The 26,053-nt window shown below is 38.4% G+C and overlaps 1 protein-coding gene across 4 annotated transcripts in view; it reads right to left on the reverse strand.

Annotated features, from left to right (window-relative positions):
* SLC25A21 (solute carrier family 25 member 21) overlaps nucleotides 1-26,053 on the reverse strand; it is a 504,647-nt gene that overhangs the window by 281,505 nt on the left and 197,089 nt on the right. Inside the window, exon 1 of one of the 4 annotated variants that reach the window (XM_043922332.1) lies at nucleotides 16,733-16,921. The exons of the other annotated variants lie outside the window; for them this stretch is intronic. Within the exon in view, the coding sequence (XP_043778267.1) occupies nucleotides 16,733-16,856 (124 nt within the window). The 5' untranslated portion in view covers nucleotides 16,857-16,921. Of the gene's footprint in view, nucleotides 1-16,732; nucleotides 16,922-26,053 lie in introns of those variants that run through there. 4 annotated transcript variants of the gene reach the window in all.

A 26,053-nucleotide genomic window follows, 5' to 3' on the forward strand; every position in this document is an offset into this window, starting at 1 on the left:
TGCAAATGCCAGTTTACTCCTGTGTTTCACATTGTACTAATATAGTAAAAGTTTATTATTAAAATACAATGTTAAAATCTTTGGCAACTCTAAAACTGTAGTGCATTCAAGAATTAAGTCCTCTCCCTTCTAAATTCTGTATTTACTAAAGCTATTAAATAAGTGTTAGTCACTTAGTCGTGTCCGACTCTTTGCGACCCCATGGACTGTAACCCACCAGGATCCTCTGTCCATGGAATTCTCCAGGCAAGAATACTGGATGTGGTAGCCATTCCCTTCTCCAGGGGATCTTCCAGACCCAGGGATTGAACCTGGGTCTCCTGCATTGCAGGCAGATTTTTTCCTGTCCAAGCCACCAGGGAAGCCCTTTACTAGCCATTAGCTCTTATCAAAGCAAAAGAAAGAAGCGTGTGTGGTTACTTTAAATGTAATTCATTGAATTTAACTATGCATACCATAAATAAACTCATATTTTGTCAGTTATTAATGCCAATAAATATATAGGCTCATAGGTAAATAACAGCAATGGTAATTCTAACAAAAGCTGAGTGTCTGCATTTTTAAATCTTTCAATAACATTAACATGTGCCTCCTTAAACTTCTATGTTATACATGCATCTGCCTGTCTGATACAATCAGCATTAAGAAAAAGACCTGCTAAATACCGAGTAAGTGAAATTTTTCTTCCATAAATCATGACTTCAAATGTGTTGTCACAATTCTCAAAAGTCCAATTAATTAAAATCCAAGTAACAGTTGGTTTTGCTCAACAACTGCCCGGCCCAGCAGTCCTCTGAAAGATGGCCACCCCTATAATCTTACTAATACCTCTAGGCTGTCAGCGTGTCATGGCCTGAGCATGAAATCTAACTTGACAGATAATGGAAATGAGCTATTAACACAAACCAACCTATGCTCAGACCATGTTTTAGTATTTTATATGTGTTTATTTGGCATAACATTACAACTTTTCTCCAGACTGTCTTGGAGCAAACCCATTCTGGAAACTATTTCTCTTTTGTAAAAAATTTTTTGATACTGAGAAGTTTCTTAATTCTATATCCTCCAACCCTCCTCACTCTACCCGACATGTTCAGCAAAAGTTTCTAAAAGTTATTTAGCTCTCTAATCTTTAGGCTGTTTTAACTCTGGCCTTTTGAAACAGCCCATAAGTGATAATGAAATGCATAAAGGAATGAGAGAGAGAATCCAATTACATCTACCTGCATAGCTCAGCTGCACACCAAGTAACAATAAACAGGCATTCTTAAGTCACAGCATTTCACTGGAAATGGGGCAGAACTTGTGTATTTTAACAACTTTTTACAACTAGCAACCACTATAGCATTTATTTTACTTTCTCAAAGAAAACCAGAGAAGGTTCATAATTTAAACTAAAGGGTCTTTCAGCCTTGAAGACAAAAAGCACTTCTGCTTAGCACCTGAGTAATAATGTGAGATGTGTACAGGTGAATTAAGAAGACTAGACTCAAAGATAGTTTGTCTTTGGTCAGTCTGAAGCACATGACTCCTTTCCAGCCCTGCAATCATTTATTATCCAGCAAAGAAAAGCTGGGTTTTTGCTCCATAAACACAGTGGTGGTCCTCAGCTTATAATGATTTACCATGTCTGCTCTGAAATGCATGACACAGACTGTTCCAGAAAGGTCTCTCTCATATACAGACACACACATCTGACGGTATTTCAGGTCTGATTTACTTTTGTGCCACTAAAGCCAGAGTTTTGGTCACCTGCACACATTTTCCCTCTCAAATGTGACACTCAAAACAAATTTTAGGGTGTACTTTATTTTAAGCGATATATATGTGAACATACACAGCAAAAGCATCTCAGGTTTTATGGGTTAGTAACCTGAGATTCATTTTTCCTTTTAGAAGGGACTATTTTTAAGACTTAGAAGTACTGCACCCAAAACACATTTTAGGCATTACTCTATTTTAAATGATGTGTATGTGGAAATAAATAGCAAATGCTTCTCAGGGAACATTGGATTAGTAACTAGATATTTATTTTTCCTCTAGGAAGGGACCATCATTACTCTAAAGTATGAATATTTTATAAGAGCACAGAAAAATATATAGTATTAATAAGAAGGAGCTTTAACTCTGATGGAAGTTTGGACACATTGCTTTAGAAATGCCTGTTTCTAAGTGTGCAATTATGACTTTAAATCTACATCATACATACATTCAACTATATACACAGTTATAAGTACTGCCTTATGTATGACATATGTAGGTGTGTAGAATATCTAAGTCATAGGCTCCAGTTTGTTAAAATCGCCACCCTAATTAGTTGGTATAATAATACAAGTCAGAAAACACTAATTTTTTAAAATTTGCTATATACATGTAGATTTATATACTTTCCGAAGATATTTACAGAAGCACGAGTTCTGACGCTAAATTAGAATATAAATGGATTCAGTTAGGCTTGTCATCCTCAGCAGGGGTAAGTTACAAACCCAACACAGAGTCTGGCACAAATAACAAGTCTGCACTCAAAGAAAACTATTCCATGGTGAAAAACAGAAAAGAGGCAGGAGAAAAACCTAGTAAGCAATAATTTAATGAAAACCTCCTTGAAAATAATGGCGGTAACTAGACACCTACAAGTATATAATAAAACAACAAATACTGAGAAGCAGAGAAAGTTACTCTCTGGTACCGAAAATGATAAAAAGTTTGTCTTCCTAATGCTCTGAGTCTAAAGCTGTGTAGTCAAATATGAGAGCCACTAGGCCTAAATGGCAACTGAGCATGTGAAATATGGCTAGTCTGAGCTGAGATGTGCTGTGAGTGTAGAATACACATAGGTTTCAAAGATTCAGTACTAAAAACATAATGTAAAATCTCATTAATGTTTTTAATGGATTCCAAGTTGATAGGTTAATGTTTTGAATTAATTACATTAAATAATATAATCAATTTCATCAGTTTCTTTCAACTTTTTAAAAATGTGGCTATTCAGGACTTCCGTGCTGGTCCAGCGTTTATGGATTCACCTTCCAATGCAGGGGACAGAGGTTTGATCTCTAGTTGGAGAGCTAAGATCCCACACGTCGCAGGGCAAAACAGACCCAGTGTGGCCAAAATAAAACTAAATAAATAAAATTTTTTTAGAATGTGGCTACTCAAAAATTTAAACTTACATATGTGTTTGCAATACTTATCTAAAGAATAAAGTTACAAAATGTGAATATTGGCTGAGAAATTACAAATCACCTAGTTCAAAGCCCCATATTTTACAAACAAGAAAACCAAGGCTTAGATAAAGTGATGGGTTCTGGTTAAGTCCAAATTGAGCTGTAGATTCTTTCACAGGCCAGTATTCTCTTCATGAGAGTATCATGAAGGAGAGACAATAATGTGACTTGTCTCTCAATCAAAAGTATTTTCACACAGGTTCAAAACCCTTTTCTCATTTTTTGAGCTGTGATATAAGAACTTTAAATTATACTTACCCCAAGACATGCCTTTTACATACCATTGACATCATTAGTATGCATTTCACTGAAGATTTTTAATTCATGTCATAAACTAACATAAATTAATTAGAAGTTTGTAAGCCAAACCATTTAAAAGTATGCTTTAAACTTGTCTTTAAAGCACAATAAAAGTTACATCAGGGGATTCGCAGATGACTCAGTGGTAAAGAATCTACCTGCCAATGCAGGAGACACAGGAAACACAAGAGACACAGGTTTGATCCCTGGGTTGGGAAGATCCCCTGGAGGAGGGCATGGCAACCCACTCCAGTATTCTTGTCTGGAGAATTCCATGGACAGAGGAGCCCAGCAGGGTATAGTTCATGGGTTTGCAATGAGTCAGACACGACTGAAGTGACTGAGCATGCACAACATGTACCCTCGCCCCCTCTACCATCCCTCCAGGCCACATACCCATACAAAGGGCCTTCTCTTTTCCACAGTCACTCCCATATTTAAGAGACAATTTTTTATCTTAAGAAAACAATTTTTTATTTTTATTGTTATTACCATGATACCAAGTTTAAGTTTATACATTAATGTCTATTTCTAGATTCCAATGCCCTAAGAGTCTGAAGTTGAGTTGAAATGGTAAATGGAAAACAGGAAGGACGAGAAATCTCCATTTGCTCCTCCCCTTCCAACTCTGAGCCTACAGATATATTACCCTTCAGCAGGGTTTGAGGCATTTTCAAAATGGGCAATAAATAGCACTAGTTTTAAAAAAAAAAATTGGAGGGAAGGTTCTGTATCCAATATGTGGAAGGAAAGTCTGGGCTAAATACAGTTAACACTTTTCTTTTCTGACATATCAGAGATTTTACTATGCTAAAGTATAATCCGACTCTCCAAGAGAGGGATATAGTATACAGAGTTCTCCAAATGTATTTAAACCATGTAAATCCTATTCTCAGAGAGCATCTTGAGAGACTAGCATCCCATAGAATGCATTTGAGGAAACCCTGGACCATGGAATTTGCTGCAAGATACTTTACAAAATCACATATCACCCTTAACCTTTGTATTATTGCTGAAATAACTACCATTTATCAATTCATTTATTGAATAGACTTTTATTACCTTGCTATGGATTGAATTACATCCCCCTCCAAATTCATATATTGAAGCCTGATCCCCAATGCGATCGTATTTGGAGACAAGGACATTAAGAAGTTGTTGCTGTTGTTCAATCACTTAGTCGTGTCTGACTCTTTTATGATGCTGTGGACTGTAGTCCACCAGGCTCCTCTGACCATGGGATTTCCCAGGCAAGAATACAGGAGTGGGTTACCATTTCCTTCTCCAGAGGATCTTTCTGACCCAGGGACTGAACCCGCATCTCCTGCATTGCAGGAAGATTCTTTAAGGTTAAATGAGTTCATAAAGAGGGCTCCTTATCTGATGGGATTAATGTCCTTATGAAAAGAAGAAGAGATACCAGAGATCCCTTTCTCTTTCCAAAGGCCACGTGAGGACACAGCCAGGGCACAGGTGTCTACAAGCTGGGAAGTGATGTCCCAGCAGAAACACACTCTGCTGCAGCTTGTTGATGAACTTCTGGTCTCTAGAACTGTAGGAAATAAATTTTTCTTGTTCAAATCACCCAGTCTGTGGTATTTTATTACTGCCACCTTAGCAGACTAATCATAGCTCCTACCATGTTTTAGAAAGTGCACATAGTGAATAAATAGGGATAGTCCCTGGCCACTGGAAGTCTGAATTCTAGTTCAAGGGCAGTGTGGGAAACACTGAGGATCTTTCTGGTGTTAGACTAGTCAATTACTTGACTTGGCGTCAGCAACAACTTGCCCCACAGCCCAACCTCCAACTCACATTCTCATTTCAAGGGATAATCAAATGATTTGTTTTATAAATTCTTACTTGAAGAAATGGGCTAACTGGACCTCTTCTTCCCTCTCATTTTCTGGAAAAACCTGGAATCCCAGGAATCAAAGCCTAAGTCCCTGCACCCTTGTTTTAGAGTATGGAAGGATATTTCAACCAGGCAGCCAGGAATATACATTCCATGCTCCCCACTCCACCTCTCAACAGCTCTCCAAGAGACCAAACACTAGGCTCCATATCCTAACACCAGTATTTCCTCCACCATGGTTGCTGAAATCACATTGTTGATACTCTCTGCCTTGACTCTACAAAATAAAAAAGAGGCAATCTGAAGCCGACCACATCTATCCACACCCTACAGAGGCAGCCTTCTCTATCTGTCTCAGGGACAAAGTTTTGGTAACCAAGTCACACACTATGAACTATGTCCTTCTTTAAAATTACACAAAAAGAGAAATAATTTGACTTCTCGCTTGTCATCACAAAACAAAGAAACAAAGCAAAGAAACCCCTAGTAGTTACCAAGACAAATAGCCTATTTTTAAGAAATCAATAATGGTGTTCCAAAACATGGTGTAAACAACATAGTAACTTAAAATAGTGATAACATTCAAAAATATATAACTTAGGAAATTTGGGGACTACTGATTAGTTACACTATTTCTACCACATTTTCCACTGCACTGCTCTGAATCCTTGCAACTCTCTGCATCTCAAATGCCAAGCTCCTTACTAACCAATGCACTACTGCAAAGTCACTTCAGTCGTGTGACCCTGTGCGACCCCATAGACGGCAGCCCACCAGGCTCCCCCATCCCTGGGATTCTCAAGGCAAGAACACTGGAGTGGGTTGCCATTTCCTTCTCCAATGTGTGAAAGTGAAGTCACTCAGTCATGTCCAACTCGTAGCGACCCGATGGACTGCAGCCTACCGGGCTCCTCCGTCCATGGGATTTTCCAGGCAAGAGTACTGGAGTGGGGTGCCATTGCCTTCTCCAACCAATGCACAGACCTTGTCAATTCCTCTAGTTATGAGACTGGAGCAAATAAAAGAAATAGGACTTTCATTTATCTACAGACCTATCCATCAGACAGAGTTAATTATTTTGTCTAAATATTTGTGCAGGAAATAATTTTTTTGCAGAGAATTGTTTTTCAAAAATATAAACAAACAATTAAAACATATTGTTGTTCAGTTGCTAAGTCGTGTCTGACTGTTTGCGACCCATGGACTGCAGCAGTAAATGTATTAGGTTGGTCCAAAAGTAATTCCGGTATCAAACTGTGAATTTTAAGTTATTATAAATAGACTAAAACCATCTTTATTAATCAAAATCAACATTAAAATCAACACATTTTTGCCAATAAGAAATAAGTTGGTTTATTCTTGTAGCATGAAAATCCATGCTTTAGGATTCAACAAACTCTTGGAAAGTTCATCCTCTGGTTGTGGAAGCATTTTCCACATCCTACTGTTTGTGGAAAGATTTTCCCTGCAAAAAGTTGTCAAGATGCTTGAAGAAGTGGTAGACAGTTGGCAGAAGGTCAGGTGAATATGGCAGATGAGGCAAAACTTTATAGCCCAATTGGTTCAACTTTTGCAGTCTGACACTGTTATGGGGAAGAATTGGGCCCTTTCTGTTGACCAATGCCAGCTGCAGGCATTGCAGTTTTTGGTGCATCCCATCAATTTGCTGAGTATACTTCTCAGAGGTAATGGTTTTGTCAGGATTCAGAAACCTGTAGTGGATCAGACACCACCAAACAGTGATCATGACCTTTTTTGGTGCAAGTTTGGCTTTGGGAAGTGCTTTGGAGCTTCCTCTTGGTCCAACCACTGAGTTGGTCGTCGCTGGTTGTCATATAAAATCTACTTTCTGTTTCATGATACAATCCGATCAAGAAATGGTTTGTTGTTGCTGCGCAGAATAAGAGACGATGACACTTCAAAGTGACGAGTCTTTTGATTTGCGGTCAGCTCTTGAGGCACCCACTTATCGAGCTTTTTCACCTTTCCAGTTTGCTTCAAATGCTGAACAACCATAGAATGGTTGATGGTGAGTTCTTCGGCAACTTCTCACGTAGTCATAAGAGGATCAGCTACGATGATGGCTCTCAAGTTGGTCATTACCAGCTTCTGATGGCCAGCCACTCTGCTCCCCATCTTGCAGACTCTCTTCTCCTTTGCAGAACTTCTTGAACTGCTGCTGCACTGTATGTTTGTTAGCAGTTCCTGGGCCAAATGTGTTGCTGATGTTGTGAGCTGTCTCCGATGCTTTACGACCCACTTTGAACTCGGATAAGAAAATTGCTCAAATTTGCTTTTTGTCTAACATCGTTTCCATAGTCCAAAATAAATATGGTAAACAGCAAGTAATGTCATTAGCAAAAAAAATAAAATAAGAAATGCACATTAAAATATGATGTGTAACATAACCACATTTATTAAGAATGTATTCCAATATTAAACAGCAAATTTCAAGATGCAAAAACTGCAGTTACACTTCCACCAACCTAATAGTAATATTCAAACAAGTCAATTGGTATTAAAATGATCTAGCTTAGATCTGACTGTCCTTCTTGAAAAAGTCACTTATCCTCTCTGAGCCTGCTCCCTCAAACTCAAAATGAAAGGGAAAGTTTATTTGATCTCTAAAATATTCCTAAATGCCATTACTGAATAAAAGAAAAATGATTTCTTGAAAAAAATTAACTGTAAGAGCTATCTTTAGAACTCCATTCCTTTTATATTTAGCAGTGCTAAATTTTAGCCAAGTCATGATCCTCTAAGAAAATAGGCTAGCTCTACTTAACTTTTAGCCATTGCAAAACTATCCAGTTGAGCTGGTTTTTATTTAAATAGCAAGAAAAAGTAAAACAATGCTAACTGTATGCTTCTACTTTCTGTCTAGGCATAGAGACAAGACCAACCTCTTGGAAGGAATGAGTATGAAATTTGTGAAAGCTGATTATGTGTGTGCTTGTATAAAAATGGCTAATATATTTTTGTATATTATTGTACATACTCACATTGTTTTAAAATACTCTGCCTTGTGATTGCAGAAGAATTGGCAATTTGGTAACAATGCAGACCAATAAAATTATTCCATTCAGGACACATTAACTGCTCTTAACCTCTGTTCTGTCCAGTGTTCTGTACTGGACATGCCCAGGACTCAGAGAAGTAGGGCTATGGGGCCTGGCCCTTCCGTTTGGGCATTTACTATCTGCACAAACGAAGGCTGTAGATGTAAGATTCGTAACCATTTGGTTGTGTCTCCAGAGTTCTGCCACAGGTGCAGATCACAGTGAGGAAAACTCTTAGCTTTTCAGATAAGTGGTAGGTGTTAGGAAATCTCAATTCAGTGATTCTTTATCAGTGAAGCAGATAAATCTGGAGTGTTTATAATTATAGTGGAAGCACAAACATATCCAGTTATTATAAGACTATATCTCATTGAAACAGACATTGGTCCATGCTACAGAATTTTCTGTCTCTGACATGGAACCAGGGTCAATTTTGTGCTAAAGTATGGTTGACAACCATGAGTTCACAAAAAGGACAAGAAAAGGAGCACTTGACAGAGCTTATTCAATGATGACTCTGTCTGTTTTGAATTGCCCATGAGGACACTTTACACTCTTTGAAACTAATTATCTTTTCAGATTCTCTTGCCATTTGAAAAATAATAGTTCTGGATTTACTAGCTTCTAACTATTTTCATGATTTGGACAATAGGTAAACCTAAGCAAAAGCTAACCTCAAATATTGTCCACGTGGTTCTTAAATGACCAGACTTCACAAACCAGTAAATTAAAAAAAAAAATTTAAGGAATAACTGAGTTGCCAAATTTTCACTTTGCCAAGCAAGAAAAATTTTTAATTACCATCATCAACTCTTACCATTATTTCACAAAAAAGAAAGGACATTTTAATAGCACAGAAGTAGAAAGGACAGAATCTTAAAAATGACAGTTCCTTAAACTGATTAAAATTAATTATGACGATGTATTCTTTACTTTTCTTATTTCACACAAACCAACAAAGACTCCATTATGGATCGGCACGCTTTTAGGAAAAAATTATTTGGGAATCACTGATTTATACTGTAAAGCTTTTCCTTATTTCTACTCTATCAGGGTATTTTCTTTCTCCATTTCCCTTAAGAATGTGCTCATATTAGTTCTATTATATTAAAGAAGTAATCATACTATAGTATATGGTAATAGTTATACTGTATTATATAGTTGTTCTTTCTGTGTGTCCCACTAGACAAGGTTAAGAATCATTCATCTTCTGACTTCAATGCCTAAGATAACACATTCTGAATGTCTTTATAAATGAACAAACGAGTGAGTGAATGAAAAAGAGAATAAACCAGTAAAGGAATAAACAAATGAATGGATGAAAGTCAGGCACACCAAAAACACTTTCTCAATTCCATGGGTTAGCCTGTTTTTCCCTTCTATGGAAATAGATGGCTGAGAAATTCTGGCATTTCCTACATCACTAAGAGAGAAATCTTGATTTGCCATTGTGGATGTATAGCATAGTTCCACTCAAACACAGTATCAATTCAGAGCTTTGATTACAATCTTAGGGTTTTTCCAGAGATTTCACCAGTTAAGACTTTGTATTCTGGAACCCCACAGAATGATTCACTGGTTACATACACCCTAAGCAGAGAAATCCTGCAAAAACTTTGTTTTGCTCATGTTTCAGATAGTCTTGCTTCAGGTACAATGAATGCAGGGTAAACTTGAACCAAAAAAAAAAAAGAATCACAGTAGAATGAACAATTATCTTCTTTTCAGTTCCTGGCAGTACAGCTACTAAAGCAGAAAACAGTACATCAATTTTTTTTGGGGGGGTGGGTGTCTATTATTTTATGTTCTTAAAGATTCCTATATTTATATGTATCCATGGCTATTAGTATCTCTGTGGATAAATTTCTTGAAAGGTGGAATTATTTTCTGAATTTTATTACTATATATCACATACCACTGTTCCCTAAATAAATGGTGAAATTTTTATGTGGTGGTTTAGTCACTAAGTCGTGTCTGACTCTTGCAACCCCAAAGACTGTAGCCTGCCAGGCTCCTCTGTTCATGGGATTCACCAGGCAAGAATACTGGAGTGCATTGCCATTTCCTTCTCCAGGGGATCTTCTCAACCCAGGGATCAAACCCAGGTCTCCTGCATTGCAGGCAGATTCTTTACCGACTGAGCTAAGGGAAGACTCAGTAATAATAAGTGACATCAGGATTAGAGGCAAATCATAAACCAAAGAAGTCTAGATCTCATAAAGTCTCACCAATTTCCAGATATTTAGAGTTCAAACAGATAATTCTTGGGAAGTCTGTGCTTTTTCTGTGTTTTATACAATAAAGCCTGTGTTTTACACAATAAAGTGTAAAAACAAAACAAAAATCAGTGATGCCTTAACACCATAACAATAAATCCTAAAAAGACAAATCCCCAAAGCACAATACAAACAAATCCCATTTTTATCCAGTATACAGGGCTGGGGTCTTGGGAGAAAAAAAGACTACACCTTCTAGAGTTTGGGCTTAGTCTACAAGTTGTCATGTTTCAGGTATGAAGAATGGGATATTTCAAGAAGACTTCTCTCAAATGGCTGGGTATTTACAGAACATTTAGATCTGGTTACTCATCTATCATCAAGCTGTGGCCACCCAGTCTTCTCTGAACCCTTCAGCAGTGTTGTGGAATTTGATTTTTATCATTTTGCTATTCTATCTCCACCTTTACTTATTTACTTTTGAAGTATCAATTGCCTGCATTATGGTCCATGTCTAAACAGTGCTTTTGGTTATCAGGGGTTGAATGTCAGAAAATATTTGGTTAATGATAATATGACATACTACATATAAGCTATTGCTAATCAGCAATGTGCTTCAACTTTAAGAGATTTCTTAATCATCAACTCTTGAATTTAATATAAATACAGCGGGATACTTTTGGGCTACTTTCTGTAAATGGAAGGCTGGGCTAAATAACAAAGATTACATTAATATTTCTATTTTGTAACCCATAAGGTTTGTAACATGAAAACAGCATAAACGGCGTGCAAAATCAAGTTGGAAATCTTAACGTATATATAAAGTTAGGGATATGGAATACCAAGGAAAAATCAAAATGGAACAAAATAGGATATAAAAGTTTGTAAGTGGTTAGCTCCAAACTAAAAAATATAAATCCATGCCTGCTAAAATCAATATTCAATATTCAATGAACAGAGGTGAAAACTTTTGAATAATCATCTTTATTTGTTTTGCAAGCAAACGGCTAGAAGTGTTGTTTACTGCCACAGTAGAGGACACTTCACTATTGGCACCAAGTTTTTTGGCATAAAATTTTTCTCAGCATAAGACCACATATTTCAAATATTGTGATTTGTATTATCTGGTAAAAAGGGTATACATATCACTTTTGAAATTACCACAATAAGAAAGAAACATTCAAAAATATTTATTTACTGTTTATGTATTTTAGCCACTCTCCTGGTTAAGAAATAAAACCTACTAGATATTTAACTGTATCCTACAAACAAGGCACTGTGAAGAGAGAAAATAAATTATGACTTGCCTGACTTTCCAACTGTCTACTGAACATTTTCACATGAGATAAATCTGTTTGTCAAATAACATTTCAACTTCATTCAGCATCCACATTTTGTTAGAAATTGGGGATTCAAAGATACATATACTATGATTCTGTAGATCCAGATTATCATACTGGTGTCCAGAAATGAACTTGGCATTTTACCCCTTCTAAACCTGCCCCCATTTTTTACTGACTTTCCTAGTCCTCAACTGAAATCTGAAAGTTGATCTTGATGCATTAGTCCCCTAAACATGTCTCTGACCCTCTGACGTGACCTCTGCCTCATATTTCCACTCCACTGCCCCCCTCTTTCTCTCCATGTTCTTTCACACGAATTCTTTCCCACTCATCAAACTAGCCTCCTCACCTTTGTTCTCTTTATCCTCCACCTCATTCTGGAGGCTCAGCAATAAAGAATCTGCCTGCCAATGTAGGAGATGCAGGAGACGCAGGTTTGATCCCTGGGTCAGGAAGATCCTCTGGGGAAAGAAATGGCAACCCAATCCAGTATTCTTGCCTGGGAAATCCCATGGACAAAGGAGCCTGGTGGGCTACAGTCCATGGGGTTGCAAAGAGTAGGTCAAGACTTAGTGACTAAAAAATAGCCACCACTATTCTGGAGAGTGCTTTTCTAAGTACAGTGCTATTCAAGTTTGTTCCTGCTAAAGACTTTGAATTCCTCCCCACTGACTAAGGAAGAAGGCCTGAAATCTTTAGTTGGCCTCTCAAGGTCCTTGGTGATCTGGTCCCATCTTCTGTTTCCATCATTCTTTGGTTTCTTCACTTCTCCCTCCCTTCCTTTCCTCTGTACCTTTCTTCATTTTCCTTGTGCCTGTTGTGGCTTTCCTGTTCTCTGGAGGGGCAAATTCTAGGCAACCTTTAAAACCCAGCTCAAATACTGCCATTTCTAGGAAGTTTTTCCAGAGCCCTCCAGAAAGAAATAATGGTCATTCCTGCATCTTCACCTCCCAGTGCTATCAGCAACAATCTAAGGATGTGTATCACATTCTACCTTATATGTGGAGCATTTTCACACCTGTTTTATTTACTCTACTGCTTTTTAAACCACTGGAAGTTCCTTATCTGATGCATTTTTGCCTCCTCCTAAAAACCTGGCACAGGAAAGGCTTCAGAAATATTTACTGAATAAAGTGAATAAATGAAAGAATGAACAAATGAGGAAACAAACTAAAAGTGACTAAAGATGGTCATGGTAAAATTAACTTGAAAGGTGCAACCATCAGGAAAAAAGAATGTACAGCATTGCTCAAGAGGTTATAATAACTAGTATAATGGCTGACATCATGAAAGAAATAATTTATGCTAAGTACTTGGAAAATTTTCCCAAAGGGATTACTTTTGTATAGTGATAATTTCCTACTTAGTGGTGAAAGGAAATTATCACTTGGATTGATACTAAAAGTTTTTCCTATTTTTTATTTTAATTCTGTTTCCATCCATATGGGAAAGGGCACCATGGGGACAAGTCTATGCTGTCATTCAAATGGCCTGGTTGACTTGTGGGTCTCGTGATTTTATCTACAGGCACTCTCGGTAGCAACTCACTATTAATCATGGGAATTTTAACTGTGGACACATTAGAGATGACAAACAGATTAAAGATATATGATAAATGTGTTAAAAATCTTCTCTGTCTAATTTTTCATATTTACTCATCAAAAATTTCACCTTTGGTAATGAATACTTAGGCTTAAGATATTTTTTAAAAGAGAGTAATCCATCTTGTGGAATGGTATCTGTGAAACAACTTAAGAACTATTGCCTGTGAGGGGGTGGGACATAGAAAACAGTTTTCACCAAAAAAAAGGTGGGGGGGGACTGTTCAAATCCCAGCCTGGTCCTACCCTTTGGTGCTGGTCAATAAACTTGGTACCAGATATAAACAAAACATTCCATTCAACACTATGTCAACCTTCAGCAAAAAGATCATCCATCACTGTACATTAATGTTCTGAGCACCTGTAAAATCCAATGTGTATTCTTTCAGGCCATTTTTTTTTCAACTGTGTGTCTGTCAGAGATACCCCCCACCATATACATATTATTTATGTTGGGAGTAGCTTTCTAAATGTCACCCAAATGAATTAGTATCACGCTGAGCCTCGGAGTTAAGAGAGTCGCCATGTGCATTTATGTGTTTTCTCTCCCTGAATACTGACACATTTATATCCCTGCCCCGTCTGCTCTGGCTTTGGCAGGGATGCATAGTACAAGTAGTTTATTTTACTATGACATGGTGACAAAATAGAACTTTATTTATGTGAAGCTGGTTAAAAATGCCCTGGCCAAAAAAATATGACACCAGTTAAGGAAATCTAATAAAACCTCTTGTAGAAATGGTGTAAAGGATAGAGTTTTATTTGGAACTTAATGAGGTTAGCAATGCATACTGTACCTTACTGTGTCTACCAAATAACATTAGGCTAATGTTGCCAATTTTTTTTTAAGCAGTCCAATCTCTGTTAATTTTGTCGGCCACTTTTAGTTCCCTAGCAGCCCTCATTCATTCATTCTTTCAACAAAGAAAATATTTATCACATACTTATTTTATGTAGCTGGAGAGGAATTATGTTAGTTTTTAAATATATGGAAACTCAAACCATTTTTATCAATATTTACATGTTCTCTAAGGGTCTCAGCTGAAGTAAGTCACTAATCACAGGGATATCCACTGAAGCTGAAAGCAAAAAGCCCTGAAATTCATAAAATTTTGTGCTAAATGCCCATCATCTAAAAATTATTTTTCCATTGGCCAAAAATAGACACTTCACTTATAGATCATGTCACATGGTTTGGTCATGGACATAAGCAACACGTACAAATAACACAAAAAAATTATTAGGTACCCCTAAGTTCATGACTCTGTCTGCACACAAATAGAAATGAAATAAAAGTTTTTCATCCAAATTTCTGTTGTTTTTGAAAGGCACTACACTGAAAGGCTGGATGCACTGTCAAATGATGCTATCAACTGCTTAAAGCATTTCTGGCTTTTGTCTTGGATTTGGCCATCAGACACCCTTTTCAGTCACTAGAGAAAGTCCATCTTATTATTTTACAAACAGGGCCACTCTTCTATGGTCATCTTCCCCCTCCCTCTTTTCTCCTCTTATTTCTTGCTTCCTCCTCATTCCCAGGCCTGCTGCTGATGCTGGCAGAGATCCAGAAAGTCAAAGAAGGGCAGCAACCTGCAGAGGCCCTTGGGAATAAGAGGGGCCTTCTTCAGTGTTCACTGGGAAGCCTACGGGAAGTGTTCGAAACTGATGCAGGGGTGAATCAGGCTGACTGTGGCTGGATCTTGAGTTCCCATCCTAGTTCAGTCACTGATATGCTACTTGAATAAGGGAACACCTCAATGGGTTTTAATTTCCCCATAAGATAAGGTGGTTGGGTATGGCAATGGGGGTACCACAGGTAATCTTTACAGATCCTTCCTGCTCCACAATTCTGTGCCCCACTCCCAGACAACCACCAACAGTCAGAAAGCATCCTGCATCAGCCCCAACTAAAATGACATAAAACTTCCAAATCTCAGAAACCAATCACATTGCCTGGACAAAATTTAACTTTGATTGGGATTTCAAGTGCAGCTGTCAGTATAAATACCCACTGAAACAGCATATTTCTGTTGAGAAACATGTGCCTGCTCATTGGTTTCTCTTTCAACATTAATGCATCAAGTTCACTCTAACACTTAGCATTAGAGACTTCTGACCAGGTCAGGAAAAATGGATTTAACATACAGAACTTGTTCTTTAAGGATATTCATTTCTATTCAATTTTGTTTATGTCTCATTGTTTGTGTGTGTATATGTATATATATATATATTCCCCCCCGCCCTGGGTAATTCTAGGTAAGAGTCTACTCTTTCCATTGGAAGTGATAAAATACAGTATGGACTAACCTGAACATACATAATAGCATAGGTCATGACTGGGTTACATGCTATCAGAGAATAAATGAAGAAGGTCTTCAGAAATTATTCTTTAAGGCTCATTTCAGCCAGCCATTAGGCTACTGTCATACATATATATAACTCCTGAGAATAATGCAACTAGGCCATTTCCAGGTGCATGTGCTCAGAACAGTCAAACTGCCAAAACTCCTCCACTATCCCACTCTGCCTAACTGCCTGTGTGCCACAGGCACAAGTGAGTAACCATGCCCACCTTCCTCAGCTCTCCTGCCTAAGACAGAAAACATTCAGAAGCACGGACAACTACAGCTCCGGCAGCATTCAGTTTTACATTCTGTCTTATGTAATCAGCACACACATTTATTTCACATAATGAAATTTAAAGTAAGTCTGAACAAAGTTTCATAATTAGGAAACCATTCAAGAAATTTTCCTCTTAGGAATCTCCAAGATTAAACTCCTTTGAAGTCTTCCTGCAGGTATGTTCATTATGATCCTTTATGCAATGAACACCCAGCACTAGTTCAGAGACAATCTTCCTGACATTGGAGATATTAAGAGTCATTAAGTGTGCCCTGTGGAAACTAGCCTTGTTACTAGGTGTTGAGGCCTTACCCAGATATGGGAGACTGACAATCTCCGCCCACATAACACTGTCAGACTCACACACGCATGTGCATAGGCACGTACGCACGCATGCGTGTACAAAGGAGCCAGAGGGAGGACACAGAGTGAAGCCACTTGGTTTTCAAGAGTTTACACAGGGCTCCCACACAAACGAATCAGAATGGAGTGGAAAGAGCCAAACCCACCTGAAGGATGCCACCAAAGACAAGACCACACTCCAAAACTGTCTTCTGCAACCAGCTTCTTGGTAGATTTGACAACACACTGCTTCAGGCTTCTTTGTTTAACCTTTCTTGCTAGACAGTGCATATTGACCCCACAAATTCTTAGGTTACCAATAAATAAATGAATCTGCCATACACAAATATGGAGTGGGGTAAACACTGTCATGTACTTCTTGTGGTTGCTTTGCCTGTAAGTTGAAAATGTCTTATGAGGGTGTTCAGAGTGTGTGGCATGAGTTTAAGGCTTACTTTTGCTATTAGTCAGTATTGCTGCTGCAACAGATGTGCCCCACTCTTCCAGGGCATGCAGCATGAGGGCAGCGGACTTGTAGGAGCAAGCAGTGTAGGATCTGGCACTCCTCCCTTCCTCCTCCATCAAGAATCCTATGATGAAGTGAGGGCAAGTGGAGTCAGCTGATTTAATTGCTAGATCCCAAGCCCTTTGTATCTGATCCTACTCACTGAAACCAGGACATTCTTCTCTTTACTGTCTCTAAAAACAAACCCCAAGAAATGTCTTTAAGTGTTCTAATTCCCTGTAATTCCCCACTGACCGCAAGTGGAGGAGGTGATGTTTCACCTGCTTTTACAACCTGAGAAAAAGGTATCTGAACATGAGCACGGCCAGTTTTGCCTGTGTTTCTAGGGGCCTTTAGAAAGGAAAGCTCTCCACAAAGCCAAAGAGATGGGGAAGAAAGGGCACAGGCCACCAGCTGACCTGAAACACATATAGAAAACAATGAAAGGAAAGAAGGGCAACCCAATTTTTGGCTCATTTCCACCTTCACCTCTTTGTTTGAATTTCCTAAATCTGGATTGCACAATTTAGATCCCAATTCCTCAGTCTGATCCTAATAAACAGATCAACTCATGATGGATGTTCCAGTACCTATTTAGTAATAATTTAATCAGTGACCAAGAAGCAGTCTTAACATCTATCTTTTCTTAGAATATTAAAAGAGAAGGCAGCACATTGGAAAGATCACTGAACTCAGAGTCAGAAGAAATGGATTTGAGTCCTCCTTGGCCACGCGCTGATCATAAAATGTCCAGCAGGTCACGTAAGCTCTTTAGCTGTTAGGTTCTCCATCTCTCCAGTTTGGGCGAGAATTCCCTTCCTGCTTCTCTGCAGACTGTTCAGAGCATTAATGAGATGAGATGGGTATGAAACCCGCAAAAGTCCAATGTGACACCCAAAGTCCATGGGTGTCTTTTTTTTTTTTATTTAAATGAGAAAATGGGAATCTAATCATTTAATCTAAAATACACAAAGCTGTTTACACAACCAAGATCTATTTTCACTGGTCAATTAATGTCATCCCTAATGTCTTGTGAATCTTATTCTTATCTAATTTCACCTTTTTCGTTTCAGTAGTTTGATCACTTATTCACACACAGACATGTGACTGAGAAAGACATATGGAGGACTTCCCTGGTGGTCCAGTGGCAAAGACTGAGCTCCCGATGCAGGGGGCCAGGATTTAATCCTGGTTGGGGAACTAGATCCCATATACAGCAACTAAAAAAGATCCTGCATGCCTCAACAAAGATCAAAGATCCCATTTGCAGCAACTAAGACCCAGCACAGCTAAATAGATTTTTTTTTTTTAAAAAAAGGCAAAGGAAAAATAAAATAAAGTTATGTGGAATTTCTAGGATAACAATGGTGAATAAACCAGGATTGAGAAAATCTGTTTTCATAAAACAGAACTAGATTTTCATGTTCCAGGGCTTCATGTGATAAAGAGTTAAGAGAGAAGAGGATAGATAGAGATAATATTAGATAAACTACTATGTTTTTTAAAGCATAAAATATCAATATTTCTTTTATTGAGAATGAAAAAAAAAAGTGAAAGTTAGTTGCACAGCCATGTCTGACTCTGCAATCCCATGGACTGTAGCCTGCCCGGCTCCATGGAATTCTCCAGGCAAGAGTGAGAATGCCTTTCTCATATAAATTTCCTATCTTACAATGCAGATTCTGTGATGTCATGCTCTCGCCGTCTCTTTCCTTTTGTCCTTTTCCCTCCTTGCCCCAACCTGCCACCTCAGTCCTTTCCTTCCCTTGCTCTCTGACCCACTCTCCCTGAATATGGCCTCACCATTATTTGGTTTCTTTGCTGGCCTGTATCTTTCCAACAAATCTCTCTTGAGTGAGAAATGTAGAGCGATGGGCTGCAGTTCCGTGCACAGCCCTGCTCAGCAGCACCAAACACAGTTACAGCCAAAACAAGCAAGAAAGTCCGTGGGAACACCTATCTAAACAGCAGCGGTGATTCCACTCTCCAAGCCACCCCAAGCATGGAGCCATTCTCATTATGTGTAACTCTTGCTTTTTGCCAATAATCAGAAAAGGGAAGGTTCACACAATATAGAACACAATAGCCTAATTGCTCAAATGGAATTCTGACAGCAACAGTGCTGCTGTCCTCACTGTACTAATCACAATCTGTTAAGGTGAGGAAATTTTAGACAATGGTTCTCAAACTTTCAGGTGCAGAACTATCTGAGTGAGCTTGAAAAAATCCACCCCCAGAAAGTCTGATGCTGAAGGTCTGGGATAAGACCTGGAAATTACAGCTTTAGCATGCCTTTCCTAGTTGTTCTGATAAAGAACATCCAATGGCCACACTTTGAAAAACATTGCTCTAAGGCTTTGCTGAGAAAGTGGCCACTATTATAAGAGGCCTGGAAATTTTCTAAGAGGGTCACTTTGGCTCCAGGCCTGGTGCTGATCCCTTACTGTCCTTAGCCTCAGTCTTGACCCACAAGCTCAGGGCCATTCCTCTTCCTGCCATCCCCACCCCAGTGCTGATGAGGAACAGAGAGGCAGGTGGGGTCCCCAGTGGACTCCCAAGCTACGGCTGCGCGGGGAAAGAGCAAAGGAAACGCAGGACCTTTCGAGGGATGGAAAAGTGTTCTACAAATGCCTTAGCACAGAGATGCTGCGTAAGAGGTGGAGAGGTGCATCCTCTCCCTGGAGCTGGGCAGGTAAGAGGTATTCTCTGAATCCCTACTCTAAATGCTGACACAATTGTGAGAGTTCCCTCCAGGACAGACACGTTCCCTCCTTGCTGTATGTCTTAAAACATAATTTCCCATACAAACAATGAAAGAAGGAGAATTAGAGCCCCCGGCCAGCCTATGAATGATGACACATCTTGGAAGTATTTCAACTCCAGTTCCACAGTCCGGATGTGAGATCTCCTTATCTTTGTCTGGACAACTGCAGCACTTTCAAGGTGGTTCACTGCCTCCCCTGTCTCTACCACTCGTCCTTTCTCTATTTTTCTATCAAAGTTATTTGTCTCACATAAAAATTGTTACCAGTGTTAATATTTTGCTTCTGGCTATTAGGCTCCATGATATTCTTTGGTGTATATAATTTTCCAAAAAACTGTGGAAAATTCTGAAAGAGATGGGACTACCAGACCACCTGACCTGCCTCTTGAGAAACCTGTATGCAGGTCAGAAAGCAACAGTCAGAACTGGACATGGAACAACAGACTGGTTCCAAATAGGAAAAGGAGTACGTCAAGGCTGTATATTGTCACCCTGCTTACTTAATTTATATGCAGAGTACATCATGAGAAATGCTGGGCTGGAGGAAGCACAAGCTGGAATCCAGATTGCTGGGAGAAATATCAATAACCTCAGATATGCAGATAACACCACCCTTATGGCAGAAAGTGAAGAAGAACTAAAGAGCCTCTTGATGAAAGTGAAAGAGGAGAGTGAAAAGGTTGACTTAAAACTCAACATTCAGAAAACTAAGATCATGGCATCTGGTCCCATCCCTTCATGGCAAATAGATGGGCAACAGTGGAAACAGTGGCTGACTTTATTTTTTGGGACTCCCAAATCACTGCAGATGGTGATTGCAGCCATGAAATTAAAAGACGCTTACTCCTTGGAAGGAAAGTTATGACCAACCTAGATAGCATATTTAAAAGCAGAGACATTACTTTGTCAACAAAGGTCTGTCTAGTCAAAGCTATGGTTTTTCCAGTAGTCATGTATGGATGTGAGAGTTGGACTATAAAGAAAGCTGAGCACCAAAGAATTGATGCCTTTGAACTGTGGTATTGGAGAAGACTCTTGAGAGTCCCTTGGACTGCAAGGAGATCCAACCAGTCCATCCTAAAGGAGATCAGTCCTGGGTGTTCATTGGAAGGACTGATGCTGAAGCTGAAACTCCAGTACTTTGGCCACCTAATGTGAAGAGCTGACTCATTTGAAAAGACCCTGATATTGGGAATGATTGAAGGCAGGAGGAGAAGGGGATGACAGAGGATGAGATGGTTAGATGGCATCACTGACTCGATGGACATGAGTTTGGGTAAACTCCAGGAGTTGGTGATAGACAGGGAGGCCTGGCATGCTGTGGTTCATGGAGTCGCAGAGAGACACAACTGAGCGACTGAACCGAACTGAACTGAACTGAATTACTTTACAATATTGTGATGGTTTTGCCACGCATCAACATGAATTGACCATAGGTACACATGTGCCTCTAAGGATGAGTCTCATTTAGGGGTCAGACATAAACACAATGAAACTCATTTCTAAAAATTTATAATTTTACTGCTTCCCTTGATTCTAGGATTTGAGGTAGAGGTAGTAGATATGAAGTTTTGACTGAGCCAGAAATTTTCTTTCTGTAGTGGGGTACAACTATTAATATGAATAGCAGTAATTTTAGTTTTTGGCAGAAAAGTTATTGTGAGACCTGAGTTGGCAGCCTTCAAGTTTTTATTTTATTATTCCATATTTCTTTTGAGTCATTTAAGAGGTTGAAAGAAAGTCAAAATGTTCCAGAAATATTTTCCACTTTCTTTTGGTTAGAAAATGGGCCCCCTCTCTACCAAAGGTTAGTGCATATCCCCCCATAGTATATTAAACTGGTTAAAGAAACGATAAGTGAAAAAGCCATTAAGCTTATTCTATTTTTAAAATTTCCCCCTTTTCCTGTTTTATTCCCCTAAGTCACACAAAAATGCTGCTTAGATCATGTGAACAGAGGTTATAAAATGGCCCTCCCCAGATTATGGTGATTCTGAACAGCATGATAGCAAAGAAGGTATTTATGGTTGACAGAGTAATGGGAAAACTTATATTTGAAAATAATAGATTATTCATGCAGGGACCATAATAACTCTGTCTTCGGCACAAAGATACAAGACCACGTATGAATCTGTGATCAGAATAAAGAGTTGAATCAATGTGCATGACCAATCAGGCCATTCTCCCTGGTATTCTGCACCCTCTTGGTTAGAGGGCATGTTTTGACTCTTCACCAGTGGAAAATTGAGCTGCTACAAACTTTAACCCTGCCTGCAAAATGAGCTGCCAAAGGTACATGCACAGAAGTGCATCTATGCTCATTTCAAGCCAGGCCAATCTGGCTCCAACTTTGCAAGCCTGCTCTAAGAGTGCCAGGAGCACCTGGTGACCTCTCATTATATGGCACAACCCTAAAGAATCATAGATAGAACATCACCATTTTTTCGTTTGTGAAGAAAGCTCCTAGCTAAAGTGGAGGGACAAAATACTCGGTGAAAAATGGCTTTTCCTGTCTATCAGGATCGCTTGCATTCACAATTCCACAATACTCTTCCACATTTTGAAACTGCACCTTTGCCATATTTGTAAACATGATTTAGTGCTTTTGTTTTCTAAGACTTCTTATGTAAACATATAATTTCCTAGTCCAAATAAATCCATTGAAAACAAAATGAATAAATATATTTTTAAATTAATATAGCTTTTCCACCTTCTCATAAATACTAATTATGATAGACTCAAACAAAATACCAATAAAATGTTTCTAAGAATATGCATCTTAATTTATGAATCAATAGCTTGTTTATAATCAGCATATTGAGTATAAACCAGTGCAGATGAAGTGCTTGGCAACCTTTCGGTGTAGCAAGTTAACCATTTTTTCTCTACATTTCTATTACTTTGTTCGCTCAGCAAACCCTTTCTGTATGGACTCTACAAAGTGGATCACTTGTGCATGTTCACAAATGCTTATTAATTTAATGGAGTCCACATGACCATTCTCTGGGTGAGAGCCATCACAGAATGCCTCCTTCAAGTGTTAATCTCGAGGGTGGAACAGTCAAGCCCTGGAATCAGGAGCGGCTTTGTAGCTACATTAGAGACTTCTTTTGCAGACTTTGAACAAGTTACTTATATCCATGGGAAGCAGTTTCCTCAGTTATAAAACAGGAAGAATAATCCTGGGAATAACACACTAATGTGAGTAAAGCTCTTAAAGATCCTCTCTTGAGAGGTGCAGTAAAAGGACAAAGTAACATTATTGGTACCTTGTCAACACTCAAACAATACACTCAGGTATTAGGTAAAAGTGAATATAAATATAAGTAGAATCAGCGCCTGCAGTATAATCACATAATCCCCCCCAGTATACTTACCCAGAACTATAATTTAGCAGTGCATTTCAAGAAGATAAACTATTTATATGGACATACCTATTCCAATATCAGAATTACAGACTTGCTTGTGATGGTGAGAGTAACAATTTGCTTATTTCTGTCTCATCAATTTAGTTCTGATTTGTATGATTAGGTGAGTTTTTTCTATCCATGTGGATGGTTCTATAGATTGAGAAAAGGGTTTTCTAAGTTACCTAAAGGAATGGCTCTGGTTGGATCTGACTTTGTCTTCCAATTACCTACTCCATGTTCAGCCAGTTTTAAATGTTCATGGTTACTTTCAAAGGATAGGAATCAACTGGCTAGTAGATGTGCTCATTTGATTTTTTTATTTTTGCAGATATTTGTTAGCCTTACTCTTCTTTTGGAATCCGACTTTTTGTGACCCCATGGACTATAGGCCTTCAAGGCTCCTCTGTTCATGGAATTCTCCAGGCAAGAATACTAGAGTGGGTAGCCATTCCCTTCTCCAGAGGATCTTCCCAACCCAGGGGTCGAACCTGGGTCTCTCACATTGCAGGCAGATTCTTTACCATCTGAGCCACCAGGGAAGGTCCTTTGGAGTCCTCAGAATTTATTAATTTGAACGTGAAAATGCTCCCTTTTGATCCTGACCTATGGAATAGAGCTATGCTTTAATCACAGGACATCATTATTTCATATCATAATCACCATGACTTTCCATGTAAACATAAAAAATTCATAATTCCACAGTTATCCATATTTTCCACTCCACTAAATTTAAAAGCTTAGGCTTCATTCTTTTTAAAATAATCTCTCCTCAACCAGATTGCTGAATATTGGTTATGATTTTTTATATGTTTAAGACTCAAACGTTTGTTATTTTTAAAGACTGTCAATAGAACATTAAATTTCTTAATTTTAAACAAAGAACAAAGACCCCCATGAGATACAGAAATTTACAGAGAATTTTATAATCTCTAACATTCCAATGTTTGAATAATCTCACTTGGTTTTGGTATATAAATACACATGAACTATATATAGACATACTTTCCAAGTAAGAACTATAGCATTCCTATTTATTCCTATCAAAAATAAAAGCAAAATATTCTGGAGCAAGTCCAATATTTTTTGGAGACACTAGACCAGAAATATTTTCCTTCTGAATTTATTTCTCACTCTAACAGATTCTCATGAATTATGAAAAATAAATTTCATATTCTTATGAAAATACTATACTAACATTTTATTAAAATATATTTTCATTTAATTCAATTTTTAGTTAATATAATATTTAAACATAAAAATAAATCAGAGTATCTAAGACAACCCTAATCAACTGAGAACAATCTGTAAATATGCTTTTGGTTTGGGATAGGAACCATGTAGAACAAGAAAGTGGATGGCACAGAGGTGTCACAGTCATGAGAAAGAGCTGAATCTCCATTTTCAAAGTGACCTCTCTCTTTCCTCTGCTCTCTGCCTCATTTGCTATCTCTACAGAAACATTTCAAGAAAGAGTCCAAAAAAGGGAAGAGGGGAGTTTCCCATCAGCACAGCGATCTATGACTTTAGAGACATTCCAACAACTTCCCACTATTTCCACCACAGAGAATGAACCTCTAAGCAACATGAAGGCATGTTAGAGGAAATTCCTGAGTTGATCAAAGGAATTGCTCAAGAGTCTCTTTCTAGTCAACTCAGATACCTCAAAGAAGAGCCCTTATGTATCCTGGAGCAGATTCAGCACAGCCTGACCTAATGTCTTCACTGATCAGTGGATCAGTGTTACGATCTTATCAATTCCTTGCTTTTCTTACAGGATATGTGACTATGTCTCTCTTTGTCAACACATTATACTCACACTTCCCTGCTTACTAACATTGTTCTCCTCCACCATTCAAATTCACTGACTTTTGTCATCTGTCCTGAGAAAGAATTCTTGAATTCTGCAGTTTAAACAAAAGTCCGCGAATCATGGCAGCAGAGCTCTTTCTTCTAATGAGATTTTAAAATTCTAAAAAGAAGGTTTCAACACAGAGCCCTTCTGGTTGAAGGCCTATTGGTGGGGGGAGGCAGGGGGACCAGACCTTTATCCCTTGAGTTCCTCCCTTCTTGACTTCTCCTTCAGAAGCCTCTGCAGGGACTTCTCAGGGAATGAAAAGCCTCTAAATTAGACAGCAAGAGGAAACCGCCAAGTGAATTTTTATTTCCCTAAACACTTAATGCCTTTGCTCTGTTGAAACACAACTGTCAACAAAATACACCTGCTGCCACCCTGAAAATCTTGTAAGGAATCTTGATTTTTTTTTTTTCCTTTTGAATATTGGGTTAATTTTAGAATGAAATCACAAGATTTATGGGTTGTAGATCTGAACAAATCACCACTAACCTAGGGTCAGTTACATTTTTATCTTTCTTGAGTCTACAGATCTGACCATGTAGAAGGAGAGAGAATTCAACTTTCTTCATATCTGTGATTCTCTCACATTTCCACAAGTGAACTTTTTCTCCCCTGGTCTTTATCTGCTGTTTCTTATTTAGATGATAAGCCTCTGAAGGGCAAGCATTTTGTCTATATCAGACAAAAGAGCAAAGGACTGTCCTAAATAATAACCAGAACTTGATGACCATTGTTTGACAGGGTCAGTAAGAGAGAACTTTATGTGAAATACATATATTCATTTGATCTGAAAATACTGGACTCTTCAATCACAAAAAAGAGGGGTTGCTACACTTGTTACTAAGTAAGCAACTCAGCTTTGCTCTTAAAAGGTACCTCATACCATGAATGTTGTGTATCTCTTTATGCCTATAAAAAGGATATAATGACAAGTTTCTGCTTTCCTAATGATAC

Source organism: Cervus elaphus, chromosome 13 (genome assembly GCF_910594005.1).
Source record: "Cervus elaphus chromosome 13, mCerEla1.1, whole genome shotgun sequence".
In the NCBI taxonomy this organism is placed as follows: domain Eukaryota; kingdom Metazoa; phylum Chordata; class Mammalia; order Artiodactyla; family Cervidae; genus Cervus; species Cervus elaphus.